Source organism: Equus quagga, chromosome 14 (assembly GCF_021613505.1).
Source record: "Equus quagga isolate Etosha38 chromosome 14, UCLA_HA_Equagga_1.0, whole genome shotgun sequence".
In the NCBI taxonomy this organism is placed as follows: domain Eukaryota; kingdom Metazoa; phylum Chordata; class Mammalia; order Perissodactyla; family Equidae; genus Equus; species Equus quagga.
In genome coordinates this window covers 45,677,744-45,698,279 of record NC_060280.1, presented here as the reverse complement: position 1 = coordinate 45,698,279, position 20,536 = coordinate 45,677,744, and the positions used below count along the sequence as shown (strand labels likewise).

The window sequence follows — 20,536 nt, the reverse complement described above, 5'->3', positions numbered from 1 at the left end:
TTTGAAGACTTACCACACAAAGAAGTAAAATATCTCAATAATTTTTTAGTATCTAACTCATGTTGAAATGAATATTTTGGATGTATTAGGTTAAATAACGTGCATTGTTAAAATTAACTCCACCTGTTTTTGTTGTAATGCGGCTACTAGAAAAAAATGTAAAATTACATATGTGGCTCGCATTATGTTTCTGTGTGATGGCACTGATTTAGATCATTTCTACTTAGGTTCCTAGAAGTGAAAGTTTAGGGTTTCAAAGGGAAATTTTCAAGAATTTTAAACATCAATAGGCTACACTCAAGCCTTCTTAGCTTAGCTTGCTGTCTTCTGAACTTTAAATAAACACACATCTTAAATTCCCTTTAGAGAAGGTACTTCATATTGCACACGTTGAATGGTCAGCTGGTAATCCTACAGAGGGACTAGAGCATCCCAGGATAAACTAATTACAATAAAGGCATAATCAATGATTTTGTGATCATATTTTGTACCTCCCTGAGCCAAAGCAGTTCTACAAATTCCTAGAGCCATTTCAGGTAGGGTCAATATGGTACTATGTGTTGAAGTTTGATTTCGGCATGGGACATAAGTCTCGGAGCGAGTGTTACTTCTCTGGGCCTCTTTTGATCATGATCTTCCAGCATAGTGGTAGATACGAAAATAGACGCCAAAGAAAAGAAAGAAATAGATACTTTCATACCTGTAATATAAAGACCCTAAATCCCATCACTGTGGTAGGTTGTGGGCCAGAATGCAAGGCCAACTTTCACTGTGGGCCTATGAATTATGATGTGTCCCTTGAACAATGACAAAAAGATACTTTTTCCTCAAGCATATAAGTTAATCACAATTAAGCCCTTAGTTATGAAAAACATAAATTTTATTTTAAAATAAATCTTTGGATAAACTCTACAGGATTAGAGACAGTTTTGCTTGCAAACTGAGCTAGTTAGCTTTCTTAAAGCAGACTGGAAAGTATAGGTAAGTAATAATAGTCAAAAGCACAATTAGTGAGTGCCCTCTGTGAATAGTCTAGTAAATACTAAGGAAAGGAAAAGGAAACAATACAAATTCTGCCCTCAGGGATGGAAGACATTTCTCTTATATGTAAAGTCTGCTCCCTAGCACTGGTTGAGTGTTGAGGCCCGAAAACAAGGGAGCAGTCACATCTCAGCTCCTTGTCAGAAATAAGGCGGCTTCTTTGGCCCCATACTTAGGTGGAAAACGTCTTAAAATCATGGATGCAACTCATTTCCAAGTAAGATAGGAGCCACAGGCTCTGTGACTTTCAGATAACTAGGCAGCCTTGTTTAGTGGTCTACTGGGATAGTTGGGCTCCTATTCTACCATCACTGTCTATCAGCTGTACCTGTCATTTAGTATCACTAAATTGTGAGAGATTAAACAGAAAGCAACCCCTCACTTTCTGCCAAAACCGTTGTGTCACAGATGTTGATACTCTGAAACCGAGTTATCTTTTAGCCAGAGATCACAAAATAACTGAAACTTTCCTAACTCTTGAGATCCTGTTTGTCACAATGATTCAGTTTATATATTATCTTTAACTCTTCTGAGATGATCCAATTTTCTTCTAACCTAAAACCTACCACACATATTTGATTAAATAACATTATTGCTTAGTCTAGGGTGATTAGGTCACATGGGCTGGCTCAAAAGAGATAAACTTTGATGGACATTTAAAAAATGTAACTGAAGAAAAGGGCCATTAGTATAGTTTCCTTTTTCTAGCATGTTAGTTTCTGGTGTTGAGAAGAGAAAACCCTTTGGGAGTAGTCACAGAGGGCTAGGTAGTCTACAGGAAAGTGCTGCTGGACAAACAGAGAGAAGTGCTAAATAAATGTATGTTGGAAGAATAAATATGTTATGGAGCCAAGGAAGATACACACAGGTGAAAAAAGAATTCAGGCCTCTTTTTGTTGTTTGAAACTTTTATTTTTTTGAATATTTTTATTTATGCTTTTGTCACTATCTACACTGTTGCTTTTTAAAAAGCCTGAGCCACTTTGTGGTTCTAGCCCCAATGTAATAATCATCCCCCAACTCTTAGAATTCCATTTCCCTTGTCACTTTGCCTTTGTATGGTTTGTATAAAATGAGGACCCTGGAAAATCAACATTTCCTGTGAACTTGAGAGATTATATGAGCAGTGCTCAAATCAGCAGGATTAGGCAGGTAAAACTAGCTGGACAGCAGATATATTATGACCTCTTGGATCAAGGAATAGTTGTGTGCATGTCTAAAAGGTCATGTTGACTCCTCAGTAGAATAAGGATTAGGCAGGTTGACCAGGGTGAGGTAGGACTGTCCACAGGCTTGTGTGAATTGTGGTAGGGGAGACAGTATATAACGTTCATGGATTGAACACTCAAAAATCGTCTAGGTCATAAAAGACAAAGATCTATGTTTCTTGATGCTTCTTTAATTTATGAAGATTCAAGTCACTAATATGTTAGTTCTTATGGTTTAAAATGAAAGCAAATGGCTATGGTAATGCAGAGAAGACAGCTGAATTGCATCAGTATAAATAAGACTTTTAAATTAAATTCTGAGTTACCTTACCTTATAAAAATACATATCTATATACTAAATACTCAACAAAGATCCAAGATGGGGATATTTAAAAATACATTTCCCTTGGATCAGCACCAAAAATACCATTAGTTTTCTGTACAACCCATGACAAGTTTTAAGTATAGTTAAGTTAAAATGATTTCTGATCAAACTCCACAGAAATCATTAAAGATATATTGAAACAACTTGCAAATACAGTTTGACACCAAGGTCAGGCAATTCACTTGGAAGGACATTATAATGAGTACCACTGAATTTCTGGAGTAAGACTTTTGATGTCAACTTTGTATTACAGGGATATTTTATATCTCACACAAAGGAGGCACTGGTAATTAGAAACTGAAGAAAATTCTTAGAACCGTTAAGACTGAGGTGAAGAATTTGTGCAGTCTTCCACAATTTCAAAGAGGTAGTGATAGATACTCGTCCTCCTGGCGATATCAAATGCAGTTTCCTCCAAGTTGTTTTTCAGACCGGGTTTGATGTAGCGGTTCATCAGGAGGAGTTCTAGGGTATCTTTGCTGTCTCTGTTCCCAGCAGCAAGATGTAAAGGGGTCAAGAGCCCTTTGGTTTGGGCGTTGATATCTGCATCATGCTGGAGTAAGAAAGAAGCCACTCTGGTATTATTCCACTTACAAGCACTATGCAGGGGTGTCCAGCCATCCACGGTCACCGCATGAACATCTGCCCCTTGTGCAATCAGCTCACGGACAACATCTAAGTGTCCACCGTAGGCTGCTCGATGAAGAGGAGTATACTCATCTTCATCTCTAGTGTTCACATGAGTGGCCTTTTCAGAAAGCAGTCTCTGCACTGTAGCAAGCTGAAAGGAAAAAAAGAGGTCTCTAAAAAACTCAACTCAAAACTCAACAGTAAACAAAGAAAATTAAACTGTATAGGTGGTATTAAGATCTAATCAAGTTAAATAAAAACTTACTTGTTAGGAGATGACTATAAAATGAAAATTATTTAAGATTTCTTTTTGTGGGGGCAGAGAGCAACTGATTTAAGAATGAACAAGTTAGCGTTAACCATAAGCTGTTGATTCTAAGACTGTGATTCTCTGAATATCAAACCATACATTTACTACTGGTCCAAGTAAGGCTTATTGCACAAAAGCTGTAGTCCTAGGTGAATAATACAGGCTCTAACTGTATTTAATATTTTATATTTAATCTGTGAAGAAAACATAATGGATTGATTTTTCTGTAGTAGGATTATCACACCAATATACATAGAGTATAAAACTTTTAAAAATAAACTTCTTTATCAGAAGAATACAATGATAACAAGGAAATCCAGAGATTAAAGAGCTCAATTCCTTCTAACTAAAACAACCTCAGATACATGTTTTTAGGAAGTGATTTTCAGTTTTGTCTATGAACCTCTGGTTGGATGCAGTATGCTCTTGCATTAAAAAGTTATCCCAAAATGCAAGACCTTTTTAGTTATTAGTTTACTAACACAGACATGGGGGAACTTAGTCAAATGATATTAAGTACAATCATCCTACATGAACCTCAATTTCTTAATCTGTAAAAGGAAAGAACTTTACCTATCTTATAAGGATATACAAGGATTAAATCAAATAATGCAGAAAGGCACATGGTATAGTTGGTATTCAATAAATGTTAATTCCCATCCTCCCTTCCCTAAATGATACTTGTCTCTAGGATGATTCTAGTGACTTAACATAAATGCTTTAAAAATATAGATGATTTCTTGCTATCTTTATAGTTAACTATCCTTTAAAGCCCCCCAAAATACCTAATATAACACTTTGTAGCTCACTATATGCTTTCATGTACATTGCCTCATTTGATCTTCAAACTCTTGTATAAAAGAGGCAGGTATTATGGTGGCCATTTTTACAGATAAGAAAACAGAGGTTCAGAGATGGTAGGATTTTCCCAAAGTTACAGACCAAACAGAGGTTCACGGACAGGTCTTCTTGCTCCAAATCTAATACTTTTCCTACTATATGATGGTTTCCTCTTTAATTGGTGTTTTTTTTTACCCGATTCTTTTCAGCAGCCCAAAGAAGCAATTTGCTTGGATCTTTTCCCATTTTTTTTTCTTGCAATTGATACCACTCTTCAGTTTTTTCATCTTGGTCATCTTCATCAGAATTCTCTTCCCAGAGACTTTGGGTACCAGTGGGAATAAGGTGTCCATGTGTTTCCAACAATTCAAGTTGGTTAAAGTGTTCAGAAAAATCCAAGGAATCCTCTGAGTCTGGTTTTCCATCATCATTTACCTTCTCTTTTTCCATTTTTACTATTATTCTAAATACAAAGCATTTCAAATGCCAGGGTATAAATAATCTTTCTAGAGATGAATTATGTCTGCTTTATTTTATTCATCAAGATCTGAAAACACAAACACAAAAATTATGAGCAAAACAGTAACTGAGGCTCTATCAACAGCATAGATAAGTTTTGCAAGCATACACAAATAAACCCTGTCTAAACTCTTTGGTGTTTATTGACACCCTTTACATTCACTAAATATTGGAACTGATAGATTTCAGTTATCTATATCTTTAATGGTCTAATACTCCTTATTTTTTTGTTTTTTCTTCTACTAAGTCAATGGTTATAACTGTATTTATTTTGAATCTATTGGTTCAGATACTATTATATTATGCTAAGTGTAATAAGTGCTTGAAGCTTTTAAATTAGAACTAATATAATAAAGACAGGCACATTCACAATTTTTATAAACTAGACACATAGATGCTACAGAGCAGAAAGAAAAATTTCGGGTTCCTAAAAAACTATTTCAAAGAATCAGGGATTCTTAGAGATGGAATAGCCCCCAAAGGACATCTGTCCCAATCTCTCGTTAATGCAGACATCTTTATCATGACATCTGTAATAATTATTCTATTTCTACTTTAATAATTTCAGGCTGAGGAAAATTCACTGCTTTAAAAAGTAATCCTATTCATCAATAGACTGCAGTTCTTAGTTGGCTTCTTGTTTTGGAACTGAATTTTGGCTGTCATTCACTCCTTCATTCAACAAATATCAACAGAATGCCTAGTATGTAAAGTCTCTGGGTACTGGGATTCAAGAATGAACAAGATCCCTGTCTCACTCTCAACAAGCTTACTGTCTAATCAGGGAGATTGGCAAAGACAGCCTGATACGTGCTATGATAGGACAATGTCCAGATACAGTGAGTGTACAGGAGGGTCATAATTAACCCAGTCCTATGGGATTAGGGAAGGCTTCCTTAAGGAAGTGATGTTTCCTCTGCTAGGCTGCCACATTAACTTAGAAACCATTATCAGCTTAAAGAGTTACACAGCATATTAAACTTTAACTCATTTAAGAAAATGAGAATAACAGATATTTTAAAAACATTTCTCAGCCTTCCAACTATACTTGTTGAAACCTTATTAGTCTTTCAAGGCCCTTCTCAGATGTGACTTCTTTCATTAAGTTTCTTCATCCTCCACATTAGATCTCTCTCTAGTTTCCACTGTTTCTGTGCTACATATTATCTTACTTCACTACTAATTTTGTTCTTGTTTTAGTCTCTTAAAAGATTAAAAGCTTAAGGATAGAGACTACATTTAACTTACACTTATGGCCCACTTATACACAGTGGACATTAAGATGTATTTGTAGAATTAAATTTAAGCAAAGTCCTAGCACTTGATTTTGCCTGGAATGGATTCTGAGAAGTTCAAGAGTTAGTCACACCCCTAAGATACTGATTTCTTCCTACCTAATTTCACGAGTTTAATAGTATACAATCCTAATGCAGCATTAGATTTTATTATTAGTGCCAAGAGCATTAAACTCAAGTTTAAATATATCACTCATGACTGTTACCTTCTCTGGGCCTGCTACTTCATTGTAAAATGTAAGTACTGTACTAAAGGATTTCTGAGGCCTGTCCAACTTTTCAGAGTCTATTGAGAGACCCTATCAGGATTGCTTTCTCTCACTTTTTTCTTTATTCTCAAACAATTCCCTGAACCTTTCAACACAAAAGTGATCATACATCAATTCATGAAACACTTAATATTGGTCAATAACGTAGAGTTCACTTGTTAACTATATCAAATGTAGTAACATTACAGCACAGATCTTATGTCCCCCCTTTCTTTTTTTATAAATTTTGAATTTACTGCTCCAGATACAATAAATGACATATAAAATTTTCTTGGTGGATTTAATTTAAAAAGTCAAACCCAGGTTCATCTCCCTGATGGAGGATTTAAAAAGTCTATCAAGATTCTCACTTGATGAAGTTCTACTAGGGATAAATAGGGTATGTTTCTTAAAGGACACATTCCATTTTGAGAGAGAACTATGCCAACTCCTCACAAACAACTCAGCGACAGGTGAGGCCATAAACCCTATTTTACAGGTGAAGGCGCTGAGTTTCGAACAGACGAAAATAACTCACCCTAGATCTTGGCCCCTTCAATGGAACTGAAGGCCTAGGTTATAACTCAAAAGTTTCACGTTTTTTTACTGCACTATTACTTTACTGCTTTCAGCACAAAGGAATACAGATGTGCTGGACCTGGGATCTAGGGTGACAATAAGGGGAAGCAGGCAAAGGCTTGTAAACTAGAGGGTCCGAATGCTCTATCGCAGGGGAGTGGGAGTGAGGGAGAAGGCCCCCAGCCCCGGCCCTCCGGCACCGCTGGTCACTCCACAGGCCCGGGAGTCACGCCTGCGGCCCTCCGTTTAAACAGCCAAGAGCGGAGAAACCGCTCCAGCCATACCGAGGACCCACGACACGGCCTGACCTGCAGGGTTCGGCCAGGGCCGACAGAGGACGCGCGTTCCTATGGGCCCCGGAGTTCTCAGGCGACCGGACGCGGCCAGAAAGCGTGGTCCCAAACAACCGAAAGTACCCACCTATACACAGGAAAACCGTCGGCGCCAACCTCGCTTCCGGGGTTCGTCCCCTCGGCTGCTCAGGATTGGCTCCGGCACAAGGGCGGGGCCTCGCCGCTACCTTCCCGGCTCCCTCACTGCATTTGGCAGCCAATGAGAGCCGAAGAGGACTTCAGGCGCCTACGTCATCGATGAGTTATCGCGAGGGAAAGAGCTGCTTTTCTCGCCCGCCTAATTCAGGTTTAGGGCCAAGCGGTTTATCACCCGCCAGCTGTTGCCGTGGTGTTGGTTTTCTTCTTACGAGTCTGGGTCATTCCGGGTAAAAGAGCCTCGGATCTCGAGGGTGGGGCTTTGGAGAGTATAGGTGTGGGGTAATTTGGGAATCGTATCCGCCTCCTTTAACTGCAGGATTCTTGGCAGGAAGCCCAGAATGGATTGACGCTCTGGGAAGAATGGGCCGAGCGGGCTGGGGAGGAGTTCTGGAGGGTCCAGCGTTCCGGCCTCAGAGAGTCCGGCGGTGGGGCGGGTTGAGGCTTGGGATCTCCAAGAAACCAGGAATCTGGACATGGCAGGGGTTATTTCGCGGTGGCAGTGGCTCCTTACGGAATATCCTGGCCATTATCGCTGGTTCTGCTGGCGCCTGAAGGTGTTTCTCCGCAGACCACGTGTTTCTGTATTTACTTTAGCTTTAACTTGGGACTTACTTTTCCAAAACAAGCACGCCCATTCCTTTAAGAAATGCTGTGTTTGAGCAGGAAGTACGAGGTCGCCTCCATGCTCTAGAGTAGCCTTTGCATGCAAGTTAAACCATTTCTGCATATCCAGGGTTGTTCGTGTGCTAAACCCCACCTACTGTACGTGACCCTTTTGGCCCATTCATTTTACAAACATTAGTTTCCCATAGGGCATGGAAAAGGCAAATAGGAGATAAGCTTAATTATAGTAGTGAAACTAGAATGGCTCTAGTCTATTTTCTCTTCATAGCTCTTAAAAAATAATAGTAGATGCTTAGATGAGATGAGACACTTTTCCAAAATTGCCAGTCTGCTTTTTAAAAATGTTTTATAATAATATAATTTTGTTTTTGGAATTTGCTAGAATTTGGCATCGAGTGAGTTTTCTGACATATTTGAGCACAGGACCCAGGAGTACTTTGGAGAGAAAACTGGTCCCAGAGGAGCTGGACAGACTGTAGAAATGAGTCCTGCAGATGCCCTGTAAGAACCTGTCTTCTGGAATCTTCTTTGTTGTGTTAGGTTTCTACAGCCTATCAACTATGGTCACCATAAAAGAAAACTTATTTGATAAATTCGCAGTAAATAAATAGCTTGCCTGTGAACAGAAGTGTTAGTCATCAAAAAGACTATTTGGAATGTTTAAAAATTCATATGATCATACAATGTTTATTAACTAAGAGATAATATGCAGCTATAGATTGGGGCCTTGCAGTAATTTGGTGCATTGCTATAGTGTATAAATTTATATTCTTAGGTTTTGCCTTAAAATATTGAAGCTATAAATATTCTTGAGCTTTCATGACTAAGTCTTACTAGCCAGTTCAAATGGGTTTAAGATGGGTTTTAGAGGAGTAATGCTCTAGTAATGAATAAGTTGGAAATGAATTTGACTGAAATGAAAATAAATAAAAGGACTAGAAAGAGTTATGTGAAAAAACCTTAAACTTGGAGTCTTTCAACCCTGTTTTCAATTCCTTGATTGATAACTGTGCGACCTTGAGCACATTAGTAATTCTCAACCTTGCCTCAATTTCTTCACTTGTATAATTGGATTAAAAATGACTTTCTCAGATTAATTTTCCTGTTTAAGTGAGAAAATTCATGTGAAAATACGCCATAGATTGCTATGGAAGTGTAAGGTAATGTGATGTGAAAGTACTCTGACCGCCTATGTGTATATAGCAATTAGAACAGTATGCATATCAGTTTTGAAGTCTGCTGGAAAAGTCTCTAATATATAAAGATTTGAACTTTAGAGATATATAAAAGTTTTTTTTGAAGTTCATTATGGTTTAGTGAAAACAGCTTGAGTTTTAATCCTGGATTTTAGTCCTATTTCTCCCACCTTATTGTGTGATAAATCAGTTAATTTCTGTGTTTAACCTTCTCATTTTTCAGAGGTAATGATACGTACCTGTTTACATGTGGGAGTTGAGATGAGATCAGATACCAAAATATTTTCAAGAAAGTTAAAGTTACATTAAGAGAGTATTAATAACTGTTACATTGCTGTTTCACATGAAATTACTTTTGAATACTACCAAATTTAAGTCGAATGGTAAATCTGTTTTGGTACTTGGCCAAATTTGTTAAGGAAAAACTAACTTTGTATGGAGAGTAGTGTCAAGCAAGCATCTTCAGGGGGCCTGAAGGTAAGTAACTAGTGTACTAGGATAAAATTTGCTTATAAAGTAAGAGGAAGGGCTTTTTGAATTAACCAGTTAACTCTAATTTTTCTGGAAAAGTGAAAAATAGATAAATAGCAAGTTTAAGTATCGGGGTCAAATCCTCTTGGATTTTTGCTCTGGAGCAGAATAGGAAAACAACCAAGCTTTCAGATCCAGGTTACATATGAGTGTATAAAACTGGTTGTAACAAGGTTAGAAATTTTTGAAGCAGTTACAGAACCTTTTAAAAATGTATATACATTTGTTCTGTACTGAATTAGTGGTAGGAAAACTGTGGCATTGATGATCTGTTTAATACTTCAAATTTTCAGACCTTGTTTAAGACTAGAAAAATGATTTTACTCCATAACTGCTAGTATTTATTTTATAGATTTAGGTTTCATTTTTCTTGAACATCCTTTTAGTGATTATATTGAAACGTTCTTTTCATTTTAAATACAGTGATGATGAAAATACATTTAAAATCTTAGTTGCAACGGATATTCATCTGGGATTTATGGAGAAAGATGCAGTCAGAGGAAATGATACCTTTGTAACACTTGATGAAATTTTAAGACTTGCCCAGGAAAATCAAGTGAGTTTGGTTTACAGTTTTGCAGTTTCTATTTTGTTCCCTTTCTCAGCAGACTCTTTTCCCTTTTTGAAGTTCCGGGTTTGTTTTATAGGTCCATGTACTCACATTGACTGTTTAAATATTAATACACTAAAAGCCCAAAGCAGGAGCTGGCCTGGTAGTGTAGTGGTTAAGTTCATGGGCTCTGCCTTGGTGGCTTGGGTTTCATGGGTTCGGATCCTGGGTGCAGACCTACACACGGCTCATCAAGCCATGCTGTGGCAGAGTAACATATACAAAATAGAGGAAGATTGGCACAGATGTTAGCTCAGTGACAATGTTCCTCAATCAAAAAGAGGAAGATTGGCAACAGATGTTAGCTCAGGGCCAATCTTCCTCACCAAAAAGATAAATAAAAAACAAAAATAAAAGCAGATTTTCTGTGCTTTCTGCCCTTAATTTAAGTAGAAGCTAGTTTTGTAAATAGCCTGTAAAAATTAACAGATGTTTATGGGGTTTTTACTGAATGCAGGATCCTGTGGCAGTTTCTATTTTAAATGTAAAAATGACTGTCATAGTTTCTACTTTCAAAGAACATACAGCAAACCAGTGTGTGAGATAAGACAAATGTCCAAAATGCTCACATGCAAGGTCATATGTGGTAAGAGCTGTAAGAAAATGATAAACAGCATTTCCTGTGCGTTTAGAGGTAGAAGACATCATTTAGATGTGGATAGCAAGGTGAATTTAACGAAGGAGATGGTCTTTACTTGGGCTCTGAAGGGTGGGTCAGCTTTTGACAAGTGAAGAACACAGAGAATGCACATCCTCCGTGAAGCAGGAGGTGAGACAGTATGAGATCTGTTAGGTACAGCAGGTCAGTTCAGCTCACTGGTAGGTCATGAGTTAGCATGCTGAAAGACTAGAAATATGATCTAAGCTGCAGTGAGAGCTTCAAATGCCAGATTGAGGAGTTTGTACCCAATTTAATGGAAAGTCTTCTGGGAACAGGGTGTAGCATGAATTAGAGATCAGTTTCAGTCTTTTTTAAAGTAATGGCATGTAATGGAAAAGAGGAGGTGAATCCAAGAGAGATTGCAAAGATAGGATTGCATACTTTGGTTAGTTGTAAGGGGATGAGGGAAAGGGGGATGACCATGACTCTGAAGCGTGTTAAAGTTTGGCTGATACCAACAATAGAAGTAGGTTTTAAATAAGGAAAACTTCTTCCTTATTTTATACTTCCTGTGACGTACTTCTCTCTGTAGGAAGGTGATGAATTCTGATTTAGTCCATTTGAACTGGAGATTCTAATAGGACATTCAGGGGAACATTCCAGCAGGCATGTCAGTCTACAGTCCAAGAGAGAGCTGGGGAGTAAACATAAATGCTGGTGACTTGCAAATTAGTATCTTCAACCTTGATTTTTCCTCAGAGTTTACCTATAAAACATACTAATTTTTTTTTTCTGTTGGTTAGGTGGATTTTATTTTGTTAGGTGGTGATCTTTTTCATGATAATAAGCCCTCAAGAAAAACATTACATAACTGCCTCGAGTTATTCAGAAAATATTGCATGGGTGATCGTCCCGTGCAGTTTGAAATTATCAGCGATCAGTCAGTCAACTTTGGTTTTAGTAAGTAAGTATATTTAAATGCTTAAGTGAATGTTTCCGTGTGTATATTGTTTTCTGTATAAGACACATAAACACATTAACAATTAGCCATTTCACCTTCACTGTAGATGATTTTCACAGTAAATGTAGTTCTTTGAATTTTCTGTACATCATTGTATTAATTCGTATTTCCCTAATTGATCGTGGGACTGAGTATGTTCTCAAATGTTTATTGTACATTTTGGTATCCTCTTCATATCTTGCCCATTTTAAAAATTGGGATTTTTGTCTTTTCCTACTGAATTTGCAGAATTCTAGATACTAAGCCTTTGTTAGGCCTGTATTTTTTCCCCTAATCAGTGAGTTTGACTTTGTTTATGAGGCCTTTTGTTGACAGTAATATTTCATTTTGATGTAGTCAAATGTATCATTCCTTTTCGTTAAGATTTGTACTTTTGGGACTTATTTACCGTATCCACCTAGAACCCCATGTTATAAAGATACTTTCATGTTTTTTCTTAAACACTGTACAGGATGCCACTTTGCAGTTAGCTGAAATGTTCTTTTAGTCTCCTTCAGCCTATGCTAGTTTCTCTGTCTTTATTTGTCTTTCATGATCCTGCTACTTTTGAAGTGTACTGGTCAGATAGTTTGTAGAATGTCCTTAAGTTTGGATTTTTCTCATGGTTAGACTAGGGTTATAAGTTTTTGGGGAAGAATATTTCACAGAGGTGAAGTGCCTTTCTCATAGCTTATTGGGAGTACATGTTATCTATACAGCTTCTTACTGGTCAAGTTAACCTTGATCTCTTGGTTAAGGTGATGTCTGCCAGATTTCTCCACTGTCAAGTTACTGTTTTTTCCTTTCCTTACACTGTTTGTTGAAAGTGAGTCGCTAAGTCCAGCCCACACCCAAAGAGGAAATTAAGTTTCACTTCCTGGAGAGATGAAGGAGTGTCAAAGAATTTGTGGGCATGTTAAAACCAACACAGTAATTTGTAAATATTTTGGGGGAGCTATTTTGAGACTGCGCAACTATTGTGTTTCTCCTTAGTTTGTCCACTAATTTTAGCCTGCGTCAGTGGCTCTTGTCTACCTCAGTTATAACTGTGATGTTCTAAAGGTAGTTTTCTATTTCCCGTATTCTGTCTACATTTATAATTGGAATTCTTCTGTAAGAAAGATTATCTTTCTCCCCCATTTGTTTATTTATTCTCTTGTCTCTGTCAGTAGGAACTTATTCAATTATTTATACCAGTATGAGCTCATTTTTTTCCCCTTTGGGTTATAATTTAATACTATCATAATTAATTTTGATTCTCAAAAAATTGTTCTAACTTTTGCCATTGGGCGCTCTTTCAGATTGGTTCCTGTGTCCTTTTGACGTATCCCCATCTTTTTTTCCCCTTCCTTCTTACTGTTTGGCACTATAAGATGCTCCAGGCTAATTTTTTATTTTTCCTTCCCTAGCTTTCGACTCATCCATTTCTTCAAGGAGGCCTGGTTCCTTCTGGAGAATGGTATTTGAAAGCCAAAATTTGGACGCTAGGCATGCACTTTACTATTGTCTTCTCCCTGCTTCCAGGCTCTCTGAGTGCACAGAGATAAGAAATATGTGCATATATACCAACCCACAAAAACAGACATATTTGTATTTATTTTTTTTTACCTATTTGGAGATATATATATATATATATATATATATATATATATATATATATTTTAAAAATGAGTTTATATTGGGAGGTAAATTTTTTGAGATTTTTATATGAAGAATGTAAGAAAATGGCTGTTCTTAACTTTACTCTGGATTGATCGTTTGTTTGAGTGTAGAATTCGATTTTAAAAGATTCCTGTAATTTTTTACGTATGTCCTTGTTTTTAAGAATTCTGATCAGTGTCTTTACCCATCTTCTGTTCAAATCTACAAGTTTAGTGTTTTCTTCTTTTTTCTAATCTTATTCTTAAGCTGCATACTATTTTTAAACTGCTCCACCCGCTAGACATTTTGACCTATTTCTTTGCTCACAGTTGCTACTTCTTGTATTTCGTTCCTTTTGTCTAGATTCAGTTTCCTTCTTTCTGAAGTACAGTTTTTAGTAGTTTTTTCATTGATTGCCAGTGAGTGGTAAACTCCTATTTTTTGTTGCAGTTGAGGAGTCTGCTGTCGTTTTAGTTACTGGAAAAGCGGCATAGCATAGTGATTATAAGCACGGATTCTGATATAAGACTGTCTGAATTCAAGTCCTGGCTCTGCCTTCCCTGAATTTCATCATTGTAAAGTGGGAAAAGAGTAGTACTAAGCATGTTTTCCTATCCTTTCCCTATTTGGATATTACTCATGTCTTACCCTCTTTTTTATATTGCCCATAACTTTATCTCTTTGTGCTGCATTCTAGATAATTTACCCTTACAGTTTACTAGTTCATACAGAAAAGTAGACCAAAAAACAAAAAAAATACAAAAACTGAAATAGTGACTAGCCCAATTAGATATTAAAGTATACTATACCACGTTAACAAAATGAAAGATAAAAGTCATATGATTGTCTTAATAGATGCAGAAAAAAGCATTTGACAAAATTGAACATCCTTTCATGATAAAAACTTTCAATAAACTGGGTATAGAGGAAACATACCTCAACATAATAAAGACCATATATGACAAACCCACAGCTAACATCATTCTTAATGGTAAAAAGCTGAAAGCTTTTCTTCTAAGATCAGGAACAAGACAAGGATGCCCACTTCGGCCACTTTTATTCCAGGCCAGTTAATCTCTTTGTGTGTCATGGCATTAGTATATCTTAAAAGTTTCCTAGATAATTCTAGCATGCAGTTGGGGTTTAGAACTACTGGCATAGATTTAGAAGCTTGATAATGTATTATGTTGGTGAAGTAAGGGGAAACAGTCTCTCTCATGCATTGCTGTTGTATTATGTGTAAATTTGTACAACTTCTTTGGAGGGAAATTGGCAGTAGTTATCAAATTTACAAATGCAAGTGTACCCTTTGACTCAACAATTCCCTTCTAGATATTTTTCTGTGCTCTCACAAGGGCAGCTTCTTACAGGATTACTCACTATAGCATTATTTGTAAAACAACACATTGGAAATAGTCTAAATGTCAATTGGTAGGTAACTACTTAAACACATTATAATAATCCATACAATGGAGTACTCTTCTGCCAAAAACACAAGAAAGCTCTTTATGTTTTCTAAAATACATTAAATGATAAAAGCAGGGTGCAGAAATCTATATTGTGCTACCATTTGTGTAAGAAGGAAGAAAATGTATTTGTTTGCTTGTACAGGTATAAGATATTTTTGCAAAGATGCACTAGAATTTGCTAGCATCTTTTGCCTCTGAGAAGAGGAGCTAGATGACTAGGGGCAGGAGTGGGCGGGCGACTAAACTGCACAAGTAGTAAGTGATAGAGCTGAAATTTTTAATCTAGGTCTTTGGATTCCAAAGTGGATCTGTTTCTTCCCCTCGTTCTGCAAATACAGAAGCCTTATACAAAGCCTTTTAAAATTTTGAAAGTTTATTAACTTCACATTAATCAAAAGTACCACTCTTTGATACAATTCACAGGCATCATTTATTGTAGAGTTTCTTTAAAGTGTAGTACTTTGAGATATTTTCAGACTTGAATTGAAATGAGTTGTTGCCTATGATTTTATTTTTTTAAAGCTCCAAACTAGTGGTCATTAAAAACTTAGATCATCCAGTTGCCTATAATTGAATTAATTTTAGGGGGGAGGGTATTGGGGGAAACAGCTTTCGTCTCTTATAGAAACTTTAATTACCCTTTTTTTTAAGGTTTCCGTGGGTGAACTACCAAGATGGCAATCTCAACGTTTCGATTCCAGTGTTTAGTATTCATGGCAATCATGATGATCCCACTGGGGTAATTCTTGAGTTCTTACAATTTCTTGAAGTTTTAGAAATGATCAGTTGAGCCTGTCTGTGGAAAGCATTCTTCCCCTTCTTCCCAGTTTTTTGTCAAATTGAGTCAGAAAGTCAAATTGACTTTTTATCATTCATATAAGCTTTTATACTGCTTTTTAGATAATTGTTTAAAATCTGAAATAATAATTGGTATGTGAAGTATGCTTTTATTTCGTTAGTGCTAGAGTTAACAACCAGTAACCAGGACTAGGAATCAATACCCAACATTTGTATAAGGCTTTACAGTTTACCAAGTGCTTCTGTATCTCTTATCTCATAAAATCTCACCTGTAGGAAATGATTGTTTCGTGAACAATTTTAAATCTCAATTAGGTCATCTTATTACCTGTTTGATGTAGAAGTAGTAATAGAGATTCTAAACTTAAAATATCTTTTTATCTGGTCATTAATATTGTAAATCGCTACTTACCTAGTTTTTTTCCCCCGTGTCTTAAGAGGTCTGCTTAATACTACAAAGCGCTTATTCACGGCTGATTTTTATTTTTCAGCGGCCAAGGCATCATGATAAATTTTGATGAAATGTTAACTTTGCATTTAGCATGTGATTCCAGTTGCAGTAGGTCATTGGTAATAGAAAAAAGGTAGCAAATACTTTCACTACTGTAATTTTGTTTTGAGATGACACTATCCTAATCTTATGTTTTTATAACTAGTATATAGAATATAGTTTTAATAGGTAATAATATGATATGCAGATTACTTATTTTTATATATGCATTAATATTCTCCGAAAATATTTTGCATAGGCAGACGCACTCTGTGCTCTGGATATTTTAAGTTGTGCTGGATTTGTAAATCACTTTGGACGTTCCATGTCTGTGGAGAAGATAGACATTAGTCCAGTTTTGCTTCAGAAAGGAAGCACAAAAATTGCTCTATATGGCTTAGGTAAGATGGTTTTATTTTACTATTTACGTCAATAAATATTTAATTGTTTAAGCAACTAGGAAATCAAATTCTGAAGTTAACTTTGTTGTTGTTTGGAAAAAAGTGAGGCACATTTGATTATTATTTACGGGTGACTGTAAAAAATGATAGAAGGTTTGGGTAGAAATGTTTTAGTACTTAGTAGGACCAATAGCCCTTGATACTTGTTTTTAATAGCAGTTTTGGTGAAAAAATATTTTTCCTTTAGTATCTGTTTATTTTTTCTTTGTTTTAGACTCAGATATAGACTCTTGAATGTTAGAGTTACAGAGTAATTAGGAAAAACTGCATTTTGATATCTTAGAAGTCTTCAAAAGGTCTAAAGCTTCACTGTCCAAGATGGTGACCACTAGCCTCATGTAGATAGTGAGCACTGGAAATGTGGCTAGTCTGAATTGACATACGCTGTAAGTACAAGATACACATCAGACTTCAAAGACTTAGGAAAAATGTAAAATACCTTATTAAGATATTAGGTCATATAAAATATATTAAAATTAATTCACCTGTTTGTTTTTAGTTGTTTTAATGTAACTACTAGAAAATTTAAAGTTATATTTGGCTTGTGTTAGTGGCTAACATTGTATTTTTATTAGACAGTGCTGTCTAGAGCTGTCATCTATAGTGCTCAAAAAATTTGCTTTATCGACTTCACTATCTTCAATTTATTTTGTGTCCAGTAGATAAAAGCCTATTTGCTAGGCTTTATTCCATGTGATTGAAAGATCAAAGACTATTTTGAGAGTGCAGTCTGTTTATTGTGTCTTCCTTGGATTAAGTTCAGCTTGATATATTATTTGTTTTATGAATGCAATAGCTTTATTGTTTTTATTGTGTATAGAGTATTATAAAAACTATATTTCGTTAAATCAACCTTAAAGTACCCTGCGAGTGATTGGGGAAAATTTCACAGGTAACCTCAAATACTTTTTGTTATTTTTTGAGTGATTTTAGTATAGTAGAAGCCTTAGAAGATCTTATTTACTTCAACTCTCTTTGTATATATATATATTTATTTTGGTGAGGGACATTTGCCCTGAGCTAACATCCATTGCCAATCTTCCTCTTTTGTTTTTTTTTTACTTGAGGAAGATTAGCCCTGAGCTAACATTTGTGCCAATCTTCCTCTACTTTGTATGTGTGATGCTGCCACAGCATGGCTAACAAGTGGAATAGGTCTTGCCAGCAACCGTCTTGCCCCCTTGAAGCTAATTGCCAACTGGCTAAACTGCCCTCTTCTTTCTCTCAAATTTTTTTACCTGCCTACCTTCAAATTTTGTCAGTGTTTTCAGTGCTTCAACAACTATGTGCATCAGCCTTCTAATGCCCTGGACTTTGTATGCCTGGGCTTTTTTGTCTCCAGTAATATGCTCTGTATTCCACTATCTATTGCACTGGCCGCACCCTAGGAATTCTCCATAGAAGCTAGACTTCTTCCAGCTTTTTTATTTCTGTGTTGTTGTCTTTTCTTCCAAGGCCTTCCCCAGTCACTACATGAAGTAGCCACCTTCTATCCCCATTGATCTTCCCCATCTTAGCATCCTGACGCTTTCTTCTTTTATGATATGTACAATTGCAATTTGTGTGTTTGTTTACTTGTTTTTGTTGCCCTCCTCCACTAGACTAAGATGATCCTTTGAGGTACTGGAAAAATTATTTAAAAGTCATTAAATTATTAAAAACTATGGTATTTTTATTTAAAAACACAATGTATATAAGAGTAGTATTGTTAAATACATTTATTATTTATCTCATCCTTTTTAATATCTTTTTCTGTGTGTTTTATAATGTATCTGTTAGGTCAAAAGTACATATATACTTACAATAAATAAAGGAATAGTGAACAACAATATTGTTAGAAATTTTAATAAGAATTTAAGTAGAGTACTCAAATTTTTATTCCACATTTTCCAGATTTTGAAGGCATATATGCTTGACATGGAAAACATTCTTTGAATGCAACTGTCTGCTTAGCAGCTGTCATGCAAGAACCTGGAACATATTCATTTGTAAATAGTGATTCCAGATTTCAAATATATCTCTAAATGGAAAATGAAATACTTAGAGAAGCACCTACTTTAGAAATAAAACATATTTATTTTTTCAAACCAACTAAGAAACTAGTTTTAAAATAATGCCATGTCCATTTCAGGATCCATTCCAGATGAAAGGCTCTACAGAATGTTCATCAATAAAAAAGTAACAATGTTCAGACCAAAAGAAGATGAGAACTCTTGGTTTAACTTATTTGTGATTCATCAGAACAGGTAAAGGTTTTCACTGAAAATTTTTGAGTCAAGTATTTGAGGTTCCCCAAATCTCTGTTTCTAGGCTTACCTATTTCAGTAAAATGCTCCTTATTCTTTGAAATTCAATGCAAGATCAGGCAAAACTTAGATATGCTTTGTGTGACTGCACTTTGAAGTTGTTTTCAATATATATTCATACCTACAAAAGAATATTTATAGCAACATGGATAAGGTGTAAAAATGACCATAAAAGGAGTATTTCTAAATTCAGCAAAGTGGAACATTACCAGTACATTACCCCATGCCCTTCTTTCCCCGACCCCGTCTCTTTCCCACACCCCAGAGGAAGCACTATCTTCAGTTTTTATTTAATCAGTCCATTGCTTTGCTATATTGTTTACTTGTATATCCATAATGAGTGTTTTATTTAGTTTTGGTATAACTGGAACCATGCTGTATATTTTGCAGCTGGCTTATTTATGTTCAGTATTACTAAGAGTCATCCGTTGTGATGCTTAAAAGTGTAATTTGTTTTCACTGATGTATACAGTCATACTTTCTCCTGTTAGTGAAGGTTTTGCGTTATTTCCAGGTTTTTGCTTTTTTAAACCTTTCGTTATGAACATTCTTATGCATATCTCCTGGTGATATATGCAAGTGTTTTTCCAGAATATAAATATAGTTAGCTCAGCTGTCTTTTGTTAGTAGTTTTAAGAAGTTTAATCTGTTGGAAGGGTGCAGGCTTGACTGAGTGGAATAGAGACTTGAAGAAGCAAGATTTATGATGTGATCATTACAGTAAAAAAAAAAGTGAGATGAGAACAGTGATGGCAGTGAGAATGATATGTAGGGGACAAAGCTGAGAAATTATATTAAGAACCCAAAGGAATTTGGGCCTGATTATATAATATGTTATTTATTGAACAGATGTTCTTTGACTACAGAATACTCTGGTGCTTATCCAGCGCTAAGTATATACATTCTTGAATAAACAGTGTGAATTTCAAAGGAGGAGCAGGCCAGAGTTTTGATATGTGTGGTCTCCATATAACTTTGCACCACTGGGAGTTTGTTCCTTTCTTGCTTTAGGGCTTCCCAGTTCTGCCACGCTTTCTACTTTCCCAAAGTAGGAATAAGCCAGAAGGAAAAGTCCTAAGTGATTCCAAGAATTTAAGCCAGAATGAAAGGTGGAATGGCATCGTTAAAGGGAATGGGTAGTATGATGTTGGTATATAGCTGGTTAGTTGCTGGTGATGTTATCCCCGATCATTTGGTTTGATTAAGATATATACCAGGTTTCTCCAGTGTAAATGTCCCATTTTCCACTTTATATTAATAAAT

The 20,536-nt window shown here is 36.0% G+C and overlaps 2 protein-coding genes across 5 annotated transcripts in view; one reads left to right on the top strand and one right to left on the bottom strand.

The window, feature by feature from the left end:
- Positions 1–933: 933 nt before the first annotated feature.
- ANKRD49 (ankyrin repeat domain 49) lies at positions 934–7,568 on the bottom strand. 4 transcript variants are annotated; one of them, XM_046684566.1, is made up of 3 exons: positions 7,476–7,568; positions 4,610–4,961; positions 934–3,415 (listed from the first exon to the last, which is right to left on the bottom strand). In XM_046684566.1, the coding sequence occupies exons 2-3, from the start codon at positions 4,862–4,864 to the stop codon at positions 2,954–2,956; spliced, it is 717 nt and encodes a 238-aa protein (XP_046540522.1). In that variant the 5' UTR covers positions 4,865–4,961; positions 7,476–7,568; the 3' UTR covers positions 934–2,953. The 4 variants fall into 4 exon arrangements, with proteins under 4 accessions (XP_046540522.1, XP_046540523.1, XP_046540524.1 ...); XM_046684567.1 differs by lacking the exon at positions 7,476–7,568 and adding an exon at positions 7,364–7,450; XM_046684568.1 differs by lacking the exon at positions 7,476–7,568 and adding an exon at positions 7,340–7,357.
- Positions 7,569–7,691: 123 nt separating this feature from the next.
- MRE11 (MRE11 homolog, double strand break repair nuclease) overlaps positions 7,692–20,536 on the top strand; it is a 62,893-nt gene continuing 50,048 nt past the window's right edge. Inside the window, exons 1-7 of the mRNA XM_046637662.1 lie at positions 7,692–7,773; positions 8,553–8,671; positions 10,321–10,453; positions 11,912–12,072; positions 15,870–15,957; positions 16,766–16,907; positions 19,099–19,213. Coding sequence (XP_046493618.1) covers positions 8,652–8,671; positions 10,321–10,453; positions 11,912–12,072; positions 15,870–15,957; positions 16,766–16,907; positions 19,099–19,213 — 659 coding nt within the window. The 5' untranslated portion in view covers positions 7,692–7,773; positions 8,553–8,651. The remainder of the gene's footprint in view (positions 7,774–8,552; positions 8,672–10,320; positions 10,454–11,911; positions 12,073–15,869; positions 15,958–16,765; positions 16,908–19,098; positions 19,214–20,536) is intronic.